This window comes from Aotus nancymaae, unplaced genomic scaffold (genome assembly GCF_030222135.1).
Source record: "Aotus nancymaae isolate 86718 unplaced genomic scaffold, 86718_ANA_hifiasm-v0.15.2.pri h1tg000095l, whole genome shotgun sequence".
Classification (NCBI taxonomy): Eukaryota; Metazoa; Chordata; class Mammalia; order Primates; family Aotidae; genus Aotus; species Aotus nancymaae.
Window position 1 is genome coordinate 2,810,414 of NW_026988510.1, and position 21,841 is coordinate 2,832,254.

Below are 21,841 nucleotides of genomic sequence, written 5' to 3' on the forward strand. Positions count from 1 at the left end.
GCCTGGGTAGCCAGTGGAGTGGACACCAACTAAGACTGCATGGCAGGTGCTGGCACTGCCGCTGGCCCTGCAGGGCTTGGGCTGCTGACTTGGGATGAGGCCTGCACAGCTGCCAGCCGCTATCTTACTGACTTTTTTTTACACAGTTGTCTGGGCCACTGCCTTCAGTGGCCCGGTCTCCTTCCATTCAGGCTGCTCCTCATAGATGAACAAGGCCCTTGTCCTGTGTTCTTAGCCTTTAGGGCCGTTAAAGTTTAAATGAACTGAAATGGAATAAAATGAAAAATCCAGGCCCTCAGCCACCCAGGCCATGTTTCAAGTATTTCCTGGCCACATATGGCTGATGGACCATATGTGCAGCTCTAGAACATTCCATCAGCACAGAGGGTTCTGCTGGACAGTGGCCTTGGGGGTCATTTTGAGGGTCTGCCTGTCAGTCTCCTGGCATCAAAGTTTTTCTGCCATTGTCACGTTATGAGTTATTTTCCTTTTACCTGCAAGCCATGTCACCATGTGTCTGCACTTCCCACTAAACTTCCCATCATGGAGGGAGGTGCCACCGGCCCAGCTCCCAGATGGGGTTTGGATGTCTGGGTGGGGCTTTCTTCATGTTCACATGTATAATGGTGACTGAGGAGTTTACAGAGAGGCATACAAATAGTGTTGTAGTGTTGTTTTAGCTGGTGTAAATGTTTGAATAGCTATAAAAAGAAAAATCTCTGCTACCCTTCAAAAATGTCAAAATTCGTAATACCTCACAACTGGCTCAGAGCCAGTTTGCAGGTCACAGCATGTGCTGCGGCCACTGGCCAGAGAGCCCTCCAGCCCCTCTTTCCAGCTAACCTGCAGGACAGTCCACCCCATGCTGAATATGGGAGCTCCTGGGCCTTCCCTTCTGGTTTATGGGTCTGAAGGGCCTGGACACAGCATCTGTACAGGGAATGCCTCTTGGTTTTTTTGCGAGCACAGTGCTGATGACTGTACCTGCCTCTCGGCCCTGGAGCTTCTCCCTCCACCTGAGAAGACCTCTGAGGCCCAGGCCCTGGTCGAAGTGGGTACTCACCCGCCAGGCCTTTGGAGCCTTTGTGGCTGGATGATTCTCATCATCTGTTGGAAGAATTTAGCTGCTTACAAGACAGCCATAAATGTCTTGATGTTGACCTCAAAGCCATAAATGGATGTTTGTGAGTTCTTCCCCCTGAGTGAATGTCAGCTGCAGGCTATCTATATTGTATCTCATTGTTTGTATGGGGACATAACTCCCAGAAATGAAGACTTTTTCATTTTGGGCCTGCAGAGACCTCTTGTTTTAGTTTGGTGACGCAGCACAGTGTGCAGTGAGTGAGTGAATCCCTCTCACAGGTGCTACACATCAGTGCCCCTGCCCCAAGCAGCCTGGAGGTCTGGCCTCTGCATCCATCATCAGGTGGGCTTGACCTGTGCCCTTAGCTACCCTTGCAGAGTTTCAGCCCGCACCCCCAGCTGCCCCTGTAGAGACAGGCTGGCTCTGGGAGTCAGCTTGTGGCTGATGAATAGTGGATATGGCTCTTGTGGCACGGAGGGGCATCCCAGAATGCCAGACTTGAGGTGCACTTGACTCAGCCCTCCCCCAACTCACACTTACCCTCTTGTCTCTGTTCAGTTTTTATGGCACAGGCCTTATTGCGGGCCATGGCTTCACCAGCCCTGAACGCACCCCTGGGGTATTCATCCTCTTCGACGAGGACCGCTTCGGGTTTGTCTGGCTGGAGCTGAAATCCTTCAGCCTGTACAGCCGGGTCCAGGCCACCTTCCGGAATGCAGATGCGCCATCCCCACAGGCCTTTGACGAAATGCTCAAGAACATTCAGTCCCTCACCTCCTGACCAGCCACATCCTTGCTGCCACATCCCGGGTAGCTTTGGGGCTCTGGACTCTGACCTGTGAATAGAAGCAGCATGCACTTTGGAAATACAGCCTTTTGACCAGAACGCACACCTCGTTGGGGGTCCCAGCCCAGCCACACCCCAGCACTTTATGCAGAGAGTATGACAGACCTGCATATTTGTCAGTGCCATGATGGAGGAAGCTGAGCATGTCTTACCAAAAAGGAGAATGAGCTGAAATACAGTGGATCTAGGGGGCCAGCTGTGGGACCGTGTGAGAAATGAAGCGCTGGGGTTACCGCACCCTGGGCTAGCTTGCGGTTTTCTTGGGAAACAGGACTCTCCTCTGGCGCACTTTTCTCGTGAGAGGATAGAATGATAGAATGGGTCGTGTATGAGACACATGTGCTCCACCCCACTCCTGCTGGGGGAAGCTAGGCAGAAGTGGCCTCTGGGGAGGGGGTCAGGAAGAGAACACCCAGGCAGTGCAGGTGTGATGGGCACAGCGTGTGGAGAGCAAGCTTGGGAAGTTGGTGGGATGTCAGGGTTGGGGGCAGACTCTGGATTGAATCCCATCTCTCTCTCAGCTCAGTCGAGTTTGGACAGAAGCATTTCACCTCTGATTTCAGCTTCCTCTCCTGTGGAGTGGGTGTAGTGACCTGAGTCACTGGAGTGTCAATGTGAGTGCACAGCCCAGCCGACACACCTGCCCCGGCCCCTCTCCTCCAACTTTGGAGCTGAGGCCATCGTTCCAGCCACTTGACTGTCCCCGTCAGCCTGTTCCAGACAGGGCGTTTTGTCCTTGCTTTCCTCCATGCACGCACGCGTTGTCAAAACCAAGCTGCCAGCCATTTTCTCCAGAACTCAAGGCTCCAGGCTCGCATTTCTGAAGCAGTCCTTGCATTTCTCTCCTGTGAGTGGTTTGCTCAGGTGCCAGGAGTGCTCATACGAGATGATGAGGAAAGCCCTTTGCAGTTGAGGGGACAGCTTTCTTGAAAAGCCACACCTACGTCTGGGGACACATTTTGGAAAGCAGGACCCCTTGAGTACCCTCCAGCTTGGAGACCCCATGCACTGATGCCTTCACTGCTGTGTGCCCCATGTCGTGTTAACGCCTCCGTGTGGGGACCCCATCGAAAATCTTGGCTGAGGTTGGCATCTCCTGAAGAACAGGGAGCACGGTGCCCAGAGCTGGCTGTTGCCCTAGCCCACAGCCAGCTCTGTGCCCGAGTGTGTGTCCCTGGTGAGTCTTCCCTTTCTGCCACTAGTCCTTGTGCTGGGTGTCCTGGACACATCCTGCTGGTGAGGGACCTTGGGAAGGTGACAGTCTGTGTGCCTTTGTCTGGAGACCAACCTGAGAATATCCTGGGAAACATTTTCCTGATGAACTTCTGACTGGCCTTTAAAAAAAAAAAAAAAAATTCCCACTGCCTGGCCTCAGTGCATTTGGCATATTCTTACTTTGCTTCCCACAATCAGAAAATTGGCAAGGTCCTTAAATGTTAATCTGGCCCGCCTGGGAAAAAGACTGAGGAGAAAAGCCATTGGAGAAGGTGGCAGTAGGGCTGCCCACCCAGGAGCCATGCAGATCCCGAGGCACACCGGCCGGCTCTCCATGTGGCCAGTCTCTAGTAGCTTTTGCAGCATTAGTCTACACGCTTTGTCACTCCTTGCCCTCTGTGGTGGTCACTATTTTTCTTTCATGCCAAATGATGCAGTCCCTGAGGGACAGTGACTTGTGGCCCTGAAGACTGGGGGACCCTCGGGCATGTAGACTGGCACCCTTCAGGGTTCACCATTGTTTCAAGAAAATGCATTTTTACCAAGAGCCTGAGGCTTGCTCTAAGGGACCCAGTCCATCAGAGGCATGCCCTTTGGGGCTTGAAGAGCACACTGATGGGAGACAAGCACTTCTGATTAAAGGAATCTTAAATCTCAACTATGCTTCCAGTGTTTGGGTGCATAAATGGTTTCCACTCAGAATGTCTCAAATAGCTAAGGGCTGTAAGTCAGTTCATGTGGCTTCTGGTTCTGGTGTGTGTGTGTTGCTGGGGTTTGTCCATGGTGGTGACCTGTGGTGATGCCAGGCAGGGCTGGAGCCATGTAGCCTGGAAGGGGAGGCCTTCTTGGCCGCACAGTCAATCCCTCCCAGTCATGACTACAGGTCTTGTTTTTTTCCACTCTGCTGTGTCCTTAGCCAGTTCTTGGCTCCGGTTCTGTAGGGACAGGCACAGTCTGTGTGCCTCCAAACATGGCAGCTTCGCTTACTGGGGAAAGCATCCACCCTCTCAGAGGAACCTGCAGTTGGTCCATTCCCTGCAGGTGAGGACTCGGAAGGGCTGATGATGTCATCATCAGAGGCCTAAGGGCAGCTGAGATTCAGATAAAACTGTTTTTAAGGAGGCTGAGTAACCCAGTTTGGGACAGCCAAGCACATTGGAGCTTAACTGGGAAGGTGGCCGGCGGAGCTGGGAGGTTGGTGCTCTCCATCTTTTGCCCACGGATGCTTTTCCTCACCATCTCACTCCTCTGGGGCAGGATCGAGTCTGCTGTCTGGATGGAATGTGGCTGCCTGCAGTGCAGCTCTGTGCACCTGAATGTGCTCTTTGTCACTCGTTTGGAAATTATGTGATTGAAGATTTGAGACAGGTCACTGGGGACTTTTCTGTACCAGCACTGAATGTTTGCATGAGGAAGCTGCAAACAACATCTGTAGGCTGAGATTCAGGGCAGGTGGTATTGGAGTCCCTCAGCCCATCTGACCTGGGCCCTGACCTCCAGGTCTGCTGCTGAATGTAAGTGGCTTTGTAGGCCTGGTGGTGGGAGAGCCTTAGGCTCCCTTCTTTCTCATTCCTGACCATGCCCTGGGCCCCTTCGGCCTGGTTGTGGCTCTGTGACATCCCTGCCCTGACACTGGCACCTGTTTCCCTAGCAAGCCCACCTGGAATATGAGTAGGGAGGGGTGGGCGGTCTTGGCTTTCCTCTAGCCACATGCCCTGCTGGCCACTCCATTCCCAGCTTTGTGCAGAACCAGGTGAAAACTGGAGTTTTTTCTTTGAGAACTTGGAGTTGTGCTGCAGCCATATGCGAGGGCCTTCCAGCTGCTGGCTCTGACTTCCCTTAGAGGTTTGTTCACTCCCAGGCTTTCTTGCCCGCACATGGTTAGGCCATTTGCAGTGCCTGTGGGCAGTCATAGACAGCAGCAGAACCTCCTCAGCCCCTTCATTACTTCAGAACGCCCATCCACGTGCATCTCCTGAGCTCCTGTTGTCCTCCTCCTCATGGCTGTGGGGGTCTCGAGTGTGAACAGGAGACACCGAGCTGCGGTCCACCATCCAAGGCTCTGCTGAAAGCTGCTAGGCTCTTCTAGGATTTTTCTATTCTGATTGCCACCTTCATGGTGTAACTTTTAAGAATACTTATGGGAATGGGCTCATAGAACTGCCACCTGCCCTGAGAATAGAACTCTTTGAATCACGATGAAGTCCAGTGTTAACATAGACTGACCTGTCTTTGTTTCTGGGGAGAGATCAGGAACATCACTTACTACACATCCTCAGCATTTTTTTTTTTTTTTGAGATGGAGTTTTGCTTTTGTTGCCCACGCTGGAGTGCACTGGCGTGATCTCGGCTCACCGTAACCTCTGCCTCCCTGGTTCAAGCGATTCTCCTGCCTCAGCCTCCTGAGTAGCTGGGATTACAAGCATGCACCACCATGCCTGGGTAATTTCTCCATGTTGGTCAGGCTGGTCTTGAACTCCCAACTTCAGGTGATTTGCCTGCCTTGGCCTACCACAGTGCTAGGATTACAGGCGTGAGTTGCTGCACCCACCTCAGAATATTTAGAGTAGAAGAAAGCAGATGATGATTTCCGTTTGGCTGATACTTTTTTGAGACAGGTTCTCACTCTGTTACCTGGGCTGGAGTGCAGTGGCACGATCATGGCTTACTGAGGTCTTAACCTCCTAGGCTGAAGCGATCTACTTGCCTTAGCCTCCCAACAAGCTGGGACCAGAGGCACCCATCACCATGCCCAGCTAATTTGTTTTTGTAGAGATGGGGTTTTGCCATGTTGCTCAGGCTGGTCTTGAACTCCTGGATTCAAGCAATTCACCTGCCTCAGCCTCCCAAAGTGTTGTGATTACAGGCGTGAGCCACTGCACCCAGCCTTGGCCTGTACTTTGAATGGGAATGAGACTGTGCAAACCGTGGAATACCCTGTGTTACCCACAGCTCAGTGGCCTGCATGCCAGGAGACCAGCCAGAGCACATGAGGTCAGAGCTGTGTGGGTTTTGGGCTGATTCTGTATTTGGTTGTTCCTGGAGGTGACATAACCTGCCTGCAGAAGGAGAGTGCTTTGCCATCTGATTGTGAGCTCCTTCGCTAGTGAGGTGACCTTGAAGCAGGAGCTGTGCTCTGCCTGGGTAGGCGCCCACTAGGCAGGACCAGAGCAAGCCCAGCAGCTGCCACCTGCACCCATGCACTTGTATTTCTCCTCATCATTTTAAGTAAATCTGTTTTTCAAGCCTTGTGTGTTTTGTAATTTGTTTCTTTGGGAATATGATTCAGATGTAGGCAGAGCCCTAAGCCATGCAAGCTGTCAGTCCAGGAGCCCAGACTTCCCAGCCTCTTCTTTCAAAGTGTCCAATTTCCTGCACTGACAGAAGGGAGCATTGAAGGGATGCCTTGGAATCCAGACAGTGGTTGTCCCTGTGTCCTTCCCTTTGACCTGGCATCAGAAGGGAGGACCCCATTCCCTTCGGGTCCTCATTCCCTACCCAGAGACCCGAAGGGACTGGGGGCCCCAGTGGGCTTAGATTTAAGCCGAAGTGAGTTGCATTATCTGAAACCAGGATAAGAAAAGGACAGATATGGGAGGGACTGTGCTCGGAGCCATGCAGACGAACTGAGGCTCTCATAGATCTTTCTTTTCTATTTTCTAAAGTAATATGTTATTGTAAACAGTTCAAGTCTTTAGCATAGACAGTGGTACCTCCTGTTCTTATCCCAGCCACCCCGTGAATCACTGCTGCTAATTAATGCTGTTAGCTTGGAATTGAGAAAAAGGATGTTTTCATGGAAATGCACTCAAAGTACACCATCGACTGGCGGAAATTGGCAAGTGTGATTTTCCAAATGTTGGCAGTGATGCAGGGGAACAAATGCAGGTGGGGCAGCTGTTTGGGGACAGCTCAGCTGGTACTAGCTCATGGCACTAAGGACATGGGCCCAGGAACTGGCAACTGCGTCCTGAGATGTGTACCTTGGGGAAACACAAGAGCCCAGGTGTGGGCCACACAGGGATGTTCACTGCTACACTGTGACCACAGTCACTGGCTGGAAGGAGGTGGGTGGACTATGGTGGAGCCACCCTTGGTGTCACACGGCAGGCGGACACACAGCGTTGTTCCATTGCAAAATGAGTAAAGTGAGAGATGGTATTTGTGTAACATGTAAAAATGCAAATACTTAATTTTTATCAACTGACGTGGTGAAAAGCTGAAGATAGTGTGGGAATGGTATGGTCACATCTAGGGGTGTTAAAGGGCAGAACCTCAACTCTGTTTTGCTTTAAAAAATGAGGCTTGTATGGCAGAACTAGCATCTGTTCGCCTGTTGATCCTGACATCACTGATTATGAGATCTCCCTCTTTTCTGCGTAGTTCAGAGACCAGCCCCTCAGGCAGGACACAGTGTCAGAACAGTGACCTGCAGGTCCACTCACTGCCATCCCCGCTGGCCTGCCAGCTGCGGCTGCTTCCTGGGCACTGAGCACTTTCCTGGGAGAATAGGGGATTGTGGGTCCCTGGTGGTGGGTGCTTCATTCTCCGGGGAGAGCAGCAGGTTGTGGGTCCCTGGCGGTGGGCGCTTCATTCTCCGGGGAGTGTAGTGGGTCGTGGGTCCCTGGTGGTGGGCGCTTCCTTCTCTGGGGAGAGTGGGGGATCATCCATCCCTGGCAGTGGGCGCTTCCTTCTCCGGAGCAGGGGATCTTGGGTCCCTGGTGGTGGGTGCTTCCTTCTCCGGGGAGAGCAGGGATATTGGGTCCCTTGGCGGTAGGCGCCTCCTTCTCTACTCACAGGTTTGCTGTTGTTTCCAGGCCTTTCTTTGGGGTCTGGGTCCTAGCCATGGGGTCATCCTCAGCTGTGTGGGCCATGCCAACCACATACGAATCACTTGCTACAAGCAGCACCACACAACCTCCTGTCTGGACAAGACCCTGCACCCCGCAGACTGAAGATGCACCCCGATTTTCCAGGTCACACGGGGAAGTGTGGATCTGATAATGGACTAAGTGCGACATCTTTAACACATCTCATGTGTTTTATTTTAAAATGAAAAATATCAAGTCATGGGGAAGGAGTAAAACACTGCTGCCTGCTACAGTTCCCCTCTTGCTCCAAGGGCATGGACGACCCAGACGGGGGGACCTGCTCCTGGCCTGGGTGCCACAGCCTCACCTAGATGCAAGAGCACAGGCTTTGTTCTCCAGGGATCTGTCCAACACCAGCATCACCGCAGGGGCACGGGCCCTGGGCTTTTCTGTTTGCTGCTGGGGCTGAGGGGACAGCAGATAGGCAGCAAGGCTGGTGGCTGCCCAGGCTGGCCGTGTCCAACACCAGAGGGTGAGGCAGAGTCTGAGAGGGGGTCGTGGCTGGGTCACCTGGTCCCAGATGGAGCTCACTTCTCCCTCTGGGGGCTGCTTGGCTGCACTGCCCTTGGAGGCATGGAGGTTTGCCCACCCAATGGATGGCATGGCTTTGTGCTTCCTCCCCTTGCAGGAGGCAACGTGCCCGGGGTCCTCCCTTTGTCCCTGCTCCTTAGAGGAGGTCCCTTTTTGCTGTGTGACCTTTAGTGGGCACTTAGGGTCATTGCTGAGGGCTTGCCCCCAGCCAGCAATGTGAAACGAAGAGTGCCATTTGGATAGTTTCCAAACTTACCCTCGCACCCTCCCCATTTTGACTTGAAAATTCCTGAGGACAGGATCCAAGATGGCTGAATAGCAAGAGCTCTGGATTGCAGTTCCCAGCGAAAAGGCAGAGGCCACTGCAGGTGATCCCCAGGCAAGCAGGGTCTGGAGTGGACCTCCAGCAGTCCTACAGCAGAGGGGCCTGACTGTTAGAAGGAAAACTAAGAAACAGAAAGAAATAACTTCATCATCAACAAACAGGATGTCCACTCAGAGACCTCATCTGAAAGTCACCAACTACAAAGACCACAGGGAGATAAATCCACAAAGATGGGGAGAAACCAGCATAAAAAGGATGAAAACACCCAAAATCAGAATGCCTCTCCTCCTCCAAGGGATCACAACTCCTCACCAGCAAGGGAACAAGACTGGATGGAGAATGAGTCTGATGAATTGACAAACAGGCTTCAGAAGGTGGGTAATAAGAAACTTGTCTGAGCTAAAGGAACATGTTTTAGGCCAATGCAAAGAAACTAAGAACCTGTAAAAAAGGTTTGACGAAATGCTAATGAGAATAAACCGCTTAGAGAGGACTATAAATGAATTGATGGAGCTGAAAAACACAACACGAGAACTTCGCGAAGCATACACAAGTTTCAATAGCTGAAATGACCAAGCAGAAGAAAGGATATCAGAGACTGAAGATCAACTCAATGAAATAAAACGATAAGGCAAGATTAGAGAAAAAAGAATAAAAAGAAAGGAACAAAGCCTCCAAGAAATATGGGATTATGTGAAAAGACCTAATCTACGTTTGACAGGTGTACCTGAATGTGATGGAGAGAATGAATCCAATCTGGAAAGCACTCTTCAGGATATTATCCAGGAAAACTTCCCCAACCTAGCAAGCAGGCCAATATGCAAGTCCAGGAAATACTGAGAACACCACAAAGATATTCCTCAAGAAGAGCAAACCCAAGGCACATAATCGTCAGATTCACCAGGGTTGAAATGAAGGAAAAAATGCTAAGGGCAGCCAGAGAGAAAGGTTGGGTTACCCACAAAGGGAAGCCCAGCCAGAAGAGAGTGGGGGCCAATATTCAACATCCTTAAAGAAAAGAACTTTCAACCTAGAATTTCATATCCAGCCAAACTAAGCTTCATAAGCAAAGGAGAAATAAAATCCTTTACGAACAAGCAATTGCTCAGAGATTTCATCACTACCAGGCCTGCTTTACAAGACCTCCTGAAAGAAGCACTAAACAGAAAGGAACAACCAGTACCAGCCACTCCAAAAATGTACCAAATGGTAAAGAGCATCAACACAATGAAGAAACTGCATCAACTAACGGGCAAAACAACCAGCTAGCATCAAAATGGCAGGATCAAATTCACACATAACAATATTAACCTTCAATGTAAATGGGCTAAATGCCCCAATCAAAAGAAACAGACTGGCAAATTGGATAAAAAGTCAAAACCCATCGGTGTGCTGTATCCAGGAAATCCATCTCACATGCAAGGATACACATAGGCTCAAAATAAAGGGATGGAGGAAGATTTACCAAGCAAATGGAGAGCAAAAAGAAGCAGGAATTGCAATCCTAGTCTCTGATAAAATAGACTTTAAACCAACAAAGATCAAAAGAGACAAAGAAGGACATTACATAATGGTAAAAGGATCAACGCAACAAGAAGAGCTAACAATCCTAAATATTTTTGCACCCAATACAGGAGCACCCAGATACATAAAGCAGTTCTTAATGACTTAACAAAGAGACTTAGACTCCCACACAATAATAGTGGGAGACTTTAACACTCCACTGTCAATATTAGATCAACAAGACAGAAAATAAACAAGGATATCCAGGACTTGAACTCAGACCTGGACCAAGCAAACCTAATAGACATTTAGGTTTGAATAAGAACTAATAGAAATCTCCACCCCAAATCCACAGCATTCTTCTCAGCACCACACCACACCTACTCTAAAACTGACCACATAATTGGAAGTAAATCACTCCTCAGGCAAATGCAAAAGAACAGAAATCATAACAGTCTTTCAGATCACAGTGCAATCAAGTTAGAACTCGGAACTCAGAAACTAACTCAGAACCGTACAACTTCATGGAAACTGAACAACTGGCTCTTGAATGTTGACTGGATAGACAATGAAATGAAGGCAGAAATAAAGATGTTCTTGAAACCAACGAGAATGAAGACACGACATACCAGAATCTCTGGGATACATTTAAAGCAGTGTCTAGAAGAAAATATATAGTAATAAATGCCCACATCAGAAGGAAAGATCTAAAATCGACACCCTATCGTGAAAATTGAAAGAGCTAGAGGAGCAAGATCCAAAAAACTCAAAAGCTAGCAGAAGACAAGAAATAACTAAGCTCAGAGCAGAACTGAAGGAGATAGAGACACAAAAAACCCTTCAAAAAAATCAATAAATCCAGGAGCTGGTTTTTTGAAAAGATCAACAAAATAGACCACTAGCCAGATTAATAAAAAAGAAAAGAGAAAATGATCAAATAGATGCAATAAAAAATGATAAAGGGGATATCACCACAGATTCCACAGAAATACAAACCACCATCAGAGATGACTACAAACAACTCTATGCACATAAACCAGTAAACCTGGAAGAAATGGATAAATTCTTGAACACTTGCATCCTCCCAAGCCTAAACCAGGAAGAAGTTGAAACCCTGAATAGATCAATAACAAGGGCTGAAGTTGAGGCAGCAATTAGTAGCCTACCAACCAAAAAAAGCCCAGGTCCAGATGGGTTCACAGCTGAATTCTACCAGACATATAAAGAGGAGCTGGTACCACCCTTTCTGTAACTATTCCAAACAATTCAAAAAGAGGGAATCCTTCCCAAATCATTTTATGAGACCAACATCATCCTGATACCAAAATCTGGCAGAGACTCAACAAGAAAAGAAAACTTCAGGCCAATATCCATGATGAACATAGATGCAAAAATCTTCAATAAAATACTGGCAAACCAATTGCAACAGCACATCAAAAACCTTATCCATCACAATCAAGTAGGCTTCATCTCGGGGATGCAAGGCTGGTTCAACATACTCATATATAAATGTAATTCACCACATAAACAGAACCAAAGACAAAAACCACATGATTATCTCAGTAAATACAGAGAAGGCCTTTGACAAAATTCAACAGCCCTTTATGCTAAAAACTCTCAATAAACTAGGTATTGACAGAACGTATCTCAAAATAATGAAAGCTATTTACGACAAACCCACAGCCAGTATCGTACAGAAAGGGCAAAAACTGGAAGCATTCCCTTTGAAATCTGGCACTAGATAAGGATACCCTCTCTCACCACTCCTATTCAATATAGTATAGGAGGTTCTAGCCAGAGCAGTCAGGCCAGAAAAAGAAATAACGGATATTCAATTAGGAAAGGAGGAAGTCAAATTGTCTCTATTTGCAGACAATATGATTGTATATTTAGAAGACCCCATCGTCTGAGCCCACAATCTCCTGAAACTGGTAAGTAACTTCAGCAAAGTCTCAGGATACAAAATCAATGTGCAAAAATCACAAGCATTCCTATACACTAATAACAGACTTAAAGACAGCCAAATCAAGAACGAACTGCCATTCACAATTGCTACAAAGAGAATAAAATACCCAGGAATACAACTAACAAAGGATGTAAAGGACCTCTTCAAGGAAAACTACAAAACAGTGCTCAACGAAATAAGAGAGGACACAAACAGATGGAAAAACATTCCACGTTCATGGTTGGGAAGAATCAATATTGTGAAAATGGCCATACTGCCCAAAGTAATTTATAGATTCAATGCTATCCCCATCAAGCTACCAATGACCTTTTTCACAGATCTGGAAAAAGCCAACTTAAACTTCATTTGGAACCAAGAGAGAGCCCGCATAGCCAAGTCAATTCTAAGCAAAAAGTACAAGGCTGGAAGCATCATGCTACCTGACTTCAAACTATACGAGTCTACGGTAATCAAAACAGCATGGTACTGGTACCAGAACAGAGGCCTTGGAGGCAATGCCACACATCTACAACCATATTATCTTTGACAAACCTGATAAAAACAAGCAATGGAGAAAGGATTCTGTTCAGTAAATGGTGTTGGGAAAACTGGCTAGCCATGTGCAGAAAGCAGAAACTGGACCCCTTCCTGACACCTTACACTAAAATTAACTCCAGATAGATTAAAGACTTAAACATAAGACCTAACACCATAAAACCCCTAGAAGAAAACCTAGGCAAAACCATTCAGGACATAGGCATAGGCAAGGACTTCATGACTAAAACACCAGAAGCACTGGCAACAAAAGCCAAAATAGACAAATGGGATCTAATTAAACTCCAGAGCTTCTGCACAGCAAAAGAAACAATCATTAGAGTGAACTGGCAACCAACAGAATGGGAAAAAATTTTTGCAATCTGCCCATCTGACAAAAGGTTAATATCCAGAATCTACAAAGAACTAAAACAGATTTACAAGAAAAAAACAAACAAACCCATTCAAAAGTGGGCAATGGAATGAACAGACATTTTTCAAAAGAAGACATATGTGAGGCAACAAACATGAAAAAATGCTCATCATCACTGGTCATCAGAGAAATGCAAATCAAAACCACATTGAAATACCATCTCACACCAGTTAGAATGGCAATCATTAAAAAATCTGGAGACAACAGATGCTGGAGAAGATGCAGGAGAGAAATAGGAACACTTGTACACTGTTGGTGGGAGCGTAAATTAGTTCAACCATTGTGGAAGACAGTGTGTCGCTTCCTCAAGGACCTAGAAATAGAAATTCCATTTGACCCAGCAATCCTATTACTGGGTATATATCCAAAGGATTATAAATTGTTTTATTATAAGGACACATGCTCACGAATGTTCACTGCAGCACTGTTTACAATAGCAAAGACCTGGAAGCAACCCAAATGCCCATTGATGACAGACTGGACAGGGAAAATGTGGCACATATACACCATGGAATACTATGCAGCCATAAAAAATGATGAGTTAGTGTCCTTTGTAGGGACATGGATGAACCTGGAAACCATCATTCTCAGCAAACTGACATAAGAACAGAAAATCAAACACCGCATGTTCTCACTCATAGGCGGGTGCTGAACAATGAGAACACGTGGACACAGGAAGGGAGCATCACACACTGAGGTCTGTGGGGGTGAACTAGGGGAGGGACAGTGGCGGGTGGGGAGTTGGGGAGGGATAACATGGGGAGAAATGCCAGATATAGGTGATGGGGAGGAAGGCAGCAAACCACATTGCCATGTATGTACCTATGCAACAATCCTGCATGTTCTTCATATGTATCCCAAAACCTAAAACGCGATAAAATATAAAATAAATAAATAAATAAAAAATTCCCAAGTGACAGAAGGCAGCAATGTGTGTCCTTCCTATATTTGCCTTTGTCCCTCTTATTCCTGAGCGGGGAGATCCATGGGGCCTTTCCTTCTTCCCTGTGTGCTGGCATGGGCCCTCCTGGCCACCTGCATTGCCTCTGAGCCGTGGAGGTCCTGGCCGCGCCCACCTTGGGCTTCTCTGGGCATTTGGAGTTGCTGCTTCCTGGCTCCTTCCAGAATTTTTACAGAAACTGCAGATCTCTAGAGGACAGACGGCTCTGCCCACAGGGAGGACAGGCACCTGGTGCCTGTTCCCACACATGCCTACTCTGCTGACCCCAGGTCTGGCTGACCTGGGCTCTCCTTGCCTGGCCGTGGTGATGAACAAGCCTGTTCCAAGGAGTAGAGTTGGTGGAAAGAGGCAATGGACCTACTCAGGGTGTGAAGATACTTCTCAGAGTGAGGCCTAAGCAGCACTTTCTGGCCCCAGGGCTAATCATGAGGAACTGACAAGGCACTGAGGGTCCACCTGTGTGCACAGCTAAGCTGCAAACCCAAGGTCATCCATCCTGTGAGAGCCCTACCCAGTGCCGCCTCAAGGGAAGAAAATGGCTTGGCTCTAGGAGTCAGGCCTGTGGTAGGGCCCAGACAGCCTCTCACTGGCTGAGACTCTTGCAGTGTCTACGATGCTCAAGCCTTGTCTGCTTCCCTTGGGACAGGACTTCACCCCCAGGCACAGGTGGTGTTTGGGGCCAGGTGAGTCTGTGTGCTAGGCCACTCTGTGCGTTGTGTGAGGTTGACCAACATTCTTGGCCCCAACAATGGATGGCAGTCCCTCCCACATGTCAGTCAACAGGCTCCAGACAGGCCAGGTGTCTCTTGGGGCAAAGTCGCCCATTGGGCACTACTGAGTTGATGCCTGCACCTCCTATGTGGCAAACGGTGCTAAGCATTGAGGGCACAGCAGTGAACACTGAGGGGCTCTGTCCCCACACAGGCCACAACACACAATCTCCTAGAATATGTGCTCTTATGACCACCTCTGAACACAGACACATCAGGAGGCAGTGGACTCCCAGGTGTAGGGAGGCTCAGGGCTGAGGTGGAAGTGGGCATGGGTGGTAATGTGCTGCTTGGCTCCGGTGACAGCTATCCTAGCACCTGCTGGGTGAGGAAGGGCAGGTGAGGTGCTGTGTCCTCAGCCGTCTTCCTCTCCACCTGGTAGGCACATAATTCCCCGAAACCTCAGTGAGGACCAACTCCTCACTGGCCAGAGCCAGCCCCATGCCACCCAGGAAGCAACTCTGACTCAGGGAAAGGGGTTTCCATGAGGGCGGAGTCAGTCCTGACTCCCCTGCAGTTCTGGGGCTACCTTTCCTGGGCACGTTCCACCTGGTTCCTGAGCAAAGCAGGAGGCAGGAAGAGGCAATGGCCACTGCGTCAGCATCTGCCACAGGGGCCCGTCAGATGGCTCCCGTGGGGTGGGTGGGTGTGAAGCAGTGTCACTAGGGAGCTGTCGGGAGAGATGTCCACTCCAGTTCCTGCACGCTGAGCTGTGGTTTCTGGGGAGAGGATTTGAGCATTTGTAGCTTGCAAGGCCCCCAGAGGATACCCACAGAGCAGCTGTCCTGTGGCTATCATCTGCCCCCGCCACACTAAACAAAGCACCTCTGTTTCAACATCTCTGGGGAAGAGGATTCCAGAGAACACACTTCAGGGAAATGCACAATTTTACATGACCAGCTAGCAGTCCTTTACCCCTTAGTGAGAAAGGGTTGAGCTGTCCCTTTTCCTTCCTTTTAAAAAGCATTTGGGCTGGATGCGGTGCCTCATGCCTGTAGTCCCAGCATTTTGGGAGGCCGAAGCAGGGGAGATCACTTGAAGTTGAGGCCAGCCTGGCTATCTCTACCAAAAAATACAAAAATTAGCCGGGCACAGTGGTGCACACCTGTAATCTCATCTACTCTGGAGGCTGATGGGAGAAGTGCTTGAACCTGAGAGGTGGAGGTTGTAGTAAACCGAGATTATGCCATTGCACTCCAGCCTGGGCAACAGAATGATATTCTGTCTCAAAAAAATAAATAGCTGAGCATGGTGGCGGGTGCCTATAATCCCAGCTACTTGGGAAGGTGAGGCAGGAGGATCACTTGAACCCAGAAGGCAGAGAATGCAGTGAGCTGAGATTGTAACACTGCACCCCAACCTGGGCGATAATGAGAGACTCCATCTTAAAACAACAACAACAAAACAACAAATAAATAAATAAAAAGGGTTTGGTTAGGTTTTTGAGGTGTAGTCTATTTACAGTTAAATTTTACTGTGTTTGCAGTTCTGAGTTGACAGATGGTTGTAAATAATCACTATCAGGACAGAGTGCTCCAGCATCCGTCAAAATCCCTTTGTGCTGACCCTGCACAGTCCCTGCCTCCCTAGATCTCCAGCCCCTGGCACCCCTGATCTACTCTCCACCCTACTTCCACTTTTCCCAAAACGCCTGGGGAGTAGGCTTTGCCAGCAGGGGTCTGTCTGGCTTTCTCCTTTGGCAGGGTGCAGCTCAGCCTTTGTGCATTATTACTCCTCCAAGGAGCCTCATCAGATACTTTTCCAATACCCTCATGAACTTTTACCACCACAGACATACTGTTTGTGTACTGTGTGTATACCTGTGCTTTGTACTTCAAGGGAGGAAGACAGTTCCAGCTACTCAGGAGAAGGCAGGAGGACTGAACCCGGGAGGAAGAGGCTGCAGTGAGCCACTATCGCACCACTGCACTCCAGCCTGGGCGACAGTGAGACACCCTGTCTTTCTTTTTTTTTTTTCTTAGAGCCAATTCTGTAAAAGGGAGACACCCTGTCTCTAAAAAAAAAGCAAGATGTGTTTTCCCCTACCCCAGAAAGACCAGTGTGTGCCAGTTTGTGGGTAATAGCACTGTGTTGAGAACGCAGGACTTCGGCCTGATGCCCTGAGATCCATCCACGATGATGCCTCAATCAACCACTCATCCCTCTGACTGCTGAGCAGGACTCATGTGGTGCAGGTGCCACAATGTATCTGTCTCCCCATAAAGGATATTTGCACTTTCCAGTGGGACACTTTATGAATAAAATCACTATAAACATCTGTGTGATTTTTTTGTGAGGACATGAGTATTCATTCCTTTAAATACCTAAAAGTGGGATTGCTGTGTCACACGGTAAGCACATGTTCAATCAGAGGAGAAACTGCCACATATTCCAGAGTGTAGGGAGGAGTCCCCTTGTGCCACATTCTCGCTATCCCTTCTGATCTACTCAGTGTTCTTTATTTTGGCCATTCTGACAGGTGTGTGTGGTGAAAACTCATCATGGGTTTAGTCTGCACTTCCCTAGGCACTGAAAATGCTCAGCCTCTCTCTATGTGCTCAGCTGCCATTCATGTTTGGAAGCATGTCTGTTCAAAACTTTTTGTGTGTGTGTGAATACTTCTGATTATTGTATGTTCAAAACTTTTGCACAGTGTGCCTGTAGTCCCTGCTACTCAGGAGGCTGAGGTGGGAGGATCTCTTGAACCCAGGAGTTCCAGGCTGCAGTGAGCCATGATTGCACCACTGTGCTCCAGCCTGGGTGACACCAGCGAGACACTGTCGCAAAAAACAAAAAAACCAAACCAAACAAAACAAAAACAAAAAAAAACAAGACTTTAGCACATTCCTTGATAGAAAATATGAATTAGGGGAGGAAAAGGGAGACAGAGCAGGAAGACACAAAGAGTTGGAGGGTGAAAGAGAAAAATGAGGGACAGGGTGGGGAGCTTGGGAGACTGAGGACAAGCCCTTACACTCATGAGCTGGTTGGGGGAACTGGAAACTGATGGGCAATTCTGCAGAGAGTACAGGAGCTTTTCCTAAAATTCACAACAGCCCAATAAATATTTCTTGCCTCTCAAGTATCCTTAGGAGCACAGTCTGGGTACTAAGAAAAAAGCCCTTTAGTGAGTTTCACTTGCCCAAGACAAGGAAGTCTTAGTTTCCTCATCTGTAAGATGGTGACAGTAACCTGCCTCGTAGGTTACTGTGAGGAGTAAATGAGTTAAATACAGAAAGCATGCAGACTAGTACCTGATACATAAGAAACTTTTGCAATATTAACTACCATCACCATCACAATCATAATCACTACCACCATCATCATCATCACCACCCCAATCACACCACTATCATCATCACCACCATTACCATCATTACCACCATCACCATCACCACCCCCACCCCCACCCCCACCCCCATCACCATCATCACCATTACCATCATATCACCACCACCACCACTACCTGAAAACTCTAAATCTGCTTTGCCCAAAGTCTACTCTCGGCGACACACTATTGTGTGGACCTTAAATAGGGAACTCAGTCAAAGCTTCCTTGAGAAGATGACACTGAGACCTAGATGTAGTGAGGCAGCCCTGAGCCACTTGGGGAAGAGCAATTCAGGCAGAGGGAGCAGAGGTAAGTGTAAGACCATGGAGGTATAAGAAAGCAGCACTGAGCACCGTGGCTGGAACAAGGAGGAATGCAGTAGGAAATGAACGCAGGGCAGGAACCGGGGCAAAAGTGCATCAGTGTGCGGGTGTGTGAACGTGAGAGCATGCATGCATGTGTGCACATATGTGTGGGTGCATGTGTGTGCTTTTATTAGCTAGCCACAGATCTCATAGTGCCTTGTGGGTCACAGCAAGGACTGTGGCTCTCTAGGCCCCACAGGAGCCCCTGGAGGCTCTGTGTTGAGAATGGCCTGCTGGTGAGGAGGGTGAAGGTGGGAGACGCCCACTGAGGAAGCTGCTTCGTGCATTCTGGTCTGAACCCAAGTGGAGTCGTGGGAGTCCTGGGAAGTGACGAACTCTGGGTGGAGTTGGGGACTCTGGTGATTTCAGACACAGTGGTAGGAGGCGGGTCTTCAGTGTCCTGTGGTGGGGGTCGGGGGATGAGATGGTAACAGAGATATTTGGAAATTAGCCAACTCAGAGTGTGGCTGTTCTGTGTAGCTGTGCCCTTTTTCATGCTGCTCTGGTAACAGCAAGGAGGGTGATGATGATGTTGTGTCTGCCTCAGCAGACGGCACAAAGATGAAGTAAAGGAAGACCCAGATGGCCCTTGGAAGAGAGATGTGTAAACTGTCACGATTGGAGAGACTAGGAGAATAAGGGGAGATGATAAAGCCAGCAACCCCTAGAGGAACAGGTAAGGGTTTACACCAGCAGAAGCGCTCAGAACGACGTTTGCAGTGGGCATCAGTCACATGACACAGGGCATTAAGGGGCGCTGAACACAAAATGCAAACAGACACAAGTCAGAGGCACCTGGGTGACCCTGACCTCATCACTCTGGGATCCAGCCTGGGAAGGGACTGCTCAACTTCAGAGAGATCCCAAAATTGTCCCCAATGAAAGGCCTGAGATTTTTATTTTCTTTTTTTTTTAGACGGAATCTCGCTCTGTTGCCAGGCTGGAGTGCAGTGGTGCAATCTTGGCTCACTGCAACCTCCACTTCCCGGATTCAAGTGATTCCCCTGCCTCAGCCTCCCAAGTAGCTGGGATGACAGGCGCACACCGCCATGCTTGGCTAATTTTTGTATTTTAGTAGAGACCAGGTTTCACCATGTTGGCTAGGACTTTTCTTTCCTTTTCTTTTTTTTGAGGCTGACAATACCTGGTTTGTTGAGGATCCAGGCAGCTGGATCCCCTCATACATTGCTCATGAAACTGATAAAACCACACTGGCAAACTGGCAGTATTTACAAAATCTAAACATATGAATACCCGATGACCAACTAATTCCTTGCCTCACCGAAGAGAAATGAGAGCTTATGTGTACCAGAAGACAAGAACAAAACTATCCACAGCAGCTTTCTTCCTGATGGCCCCAAACTGGAAATGGCCCAGATGTCCATTCATAGGAGAAATTTTTTTTTTTTTGCTTTTTTTAAAAAAATTTTTTGATAAACTTTTATTCCCAGAAGATTTAGAATTGAAGGAGAAAAGATTTTTAAAACATTAGCTGAAATATAGATTTTAAAAATATGGATTAAAAAAACAAAAAAATGTGTGGCATGTTCACAGAGAGGAATTCTGTAGAACAATGGAGTTTCCTTCGCATCCCCAGCCTGTGTCATGATGGATTTACTTTCCTGGTTTTGAACGTCACACATGTAGAATTATCTGTACATTTTGGGGTCTGACTTCATTGTACGCATCATCCTCACTGTTGTGGGTTGTGGTTGTGTGTTTTTTGCCATTGTGGTACACAGTAGGTATTTTGTCAGTTGATTTTGATTTTGTCAGTTTTTAAAATTTTAGCCATTCTTGGGTGGGTGAAGAGCTATTCTTGACATGGAACGACAAGACTTGGTGTGCCAAAGGTTAAGGCCTGAGCATCCAGGGGAGCACAAGCCTGTCTTCCATGCCCTGCTGTGGTATAACAATGTTTCGGTGTGCTCAGGAGGAAAACAGAGACAGCAGAGAAGCTGAGCGCTTCAAAGTGGGCAGAAATGAGACAGGTATTAAAAAAAGGAGCTAGGCTAACGGTGAGACTCTTGGATAATTTTGTCATTAGTTACAAAGGGCAGTGACAACATGATTTACACACACACACACACACACACACACACGGTGGGATATCTGAAATATTAAGCAGATACCCCACCTTAGTATAGCAGGGGCACTGCCTAATGAGCATGGATGCTGGTCAGGAGAGCATGTGTGTACGTGCTGGCTGGAAACTCGGTCCTGTTCACAGGTCATGATCGTAACGGTCAAACAGCAAAGCCAAGAAATCCGACAGGGCAGTGCCTGGGAGCCCCGGTTTGCTCTGTGGCTAGAACGCGGCACGCTGAAGTATCGCCCATCGGGGCTAGTGGTGCTCGTGATGGTTTGGGCAAATACAAGTAGTAATCCAGAGTATTCGAGTCACATGGAAACACTGGAAGTGGGAGAAGACCCAACCGTTTCCAGGAAATACAAATTGGAACTGGCGGTAACTTAAAGAACATAATTAGGGAGAAAGCACTGGGTTTCACTAAAATATGAAGACACGTCCTGTCTTCCGGTCAGCAACTGCCCAAAGTACATGCGTTCCAGAGAAAAGAGCGGGTAGGGTGGGGAGGCTAACGGCCCGCCAGAACCCGCGCTCGCACGCCCAGGCCTCCGGGTGACAGCTGCTTCCAATTTCGCCATCTTTAAACCCAAGGTTGTTAAGAAAAAAAAAAAAAAAAAACTTACTTTTCTAAAAGTTACGATTCGAGCCGCACCTGAGGACGCTTCGGGTGAAATCATTCCTTTACGTAAACTCAGATACAGGAGTTGGCGATCCAGCGCCGGCTCCTTTACCTCAGATACAGGAGTTGGCGGTCCAGCGCGGGCTTCATCTGAGGTAAAGGAGTGATTTAACCCGAAGCGCCTATGCAAGACGCAGGACCGCGCGCGGGCTGCTCTCACCTTTTTTTCTCCTTGCAGGGTATCGAGACCCTGGCTAGGGCGGCAGGCGGCCCCGACCCATCTGTCGGAAATGATGAGTGGCTCCCTTCGCTGAGGGCTGCAGGACCAACACCAGCGGGAATGGCAGGTGTCCCGGAGCCCCACACAGCCGCGCTCTAACCCGCTAACCTCGCGTCCCTGCGCGAGGGGCCAATCAGC

The 21,841-nt window shown here is 48.5% G+C and overlaps 1 protein-coding gene and 1 long non-coding RNA gene across 3 annotated transcripts in view; one reads left to right on the plus strand and one right to left on the minus strand.

Annotated features, from left to right (window-relative positions):
- FBXO31 (F-box protein 31) overlaps positions 1-6,391 on the plus strand; it is a 50,469-nt gene extending 44,078 nt beyond the window's left edge. For both annotated transcript variants that reach the window (XM_012466081.2, XM_012466084.2), the window contains one exon: positions 1,643-6,391. In XM_012466081.2, the coding sequence (XP_012321504.1) occupies positions 1,643-1,865 (223 nt within the window). In that variant the 3' untranslated portion in view covers positions 1,866-6,391. The remainder of the gene's footprint in view (positions 1-1,642) is intronic.
- LOC135271882 (uncharacterized) overlaps positions 1-21,807 on the minus strand; it is a 30,653-nt gene extending 8,846 nt beyond the window's left edge. The window contains exons 1-2 of the long non-coding RNA XR_010340001.1: positions 21,644-21,807; positions 1,625-1,920 (exon numbers count right to left, since the gene is read on the minus strand). This is a non-coding gene — a long non-coding RNA (uncharacterized LOC135271882). The remainder of the gene's footprint in view (positions 1-1,624; positions 1,921-21,643) is intronic.
- Between the last annotated feature and the right edge of the window lie 34 nt (positions 21,808-21,841).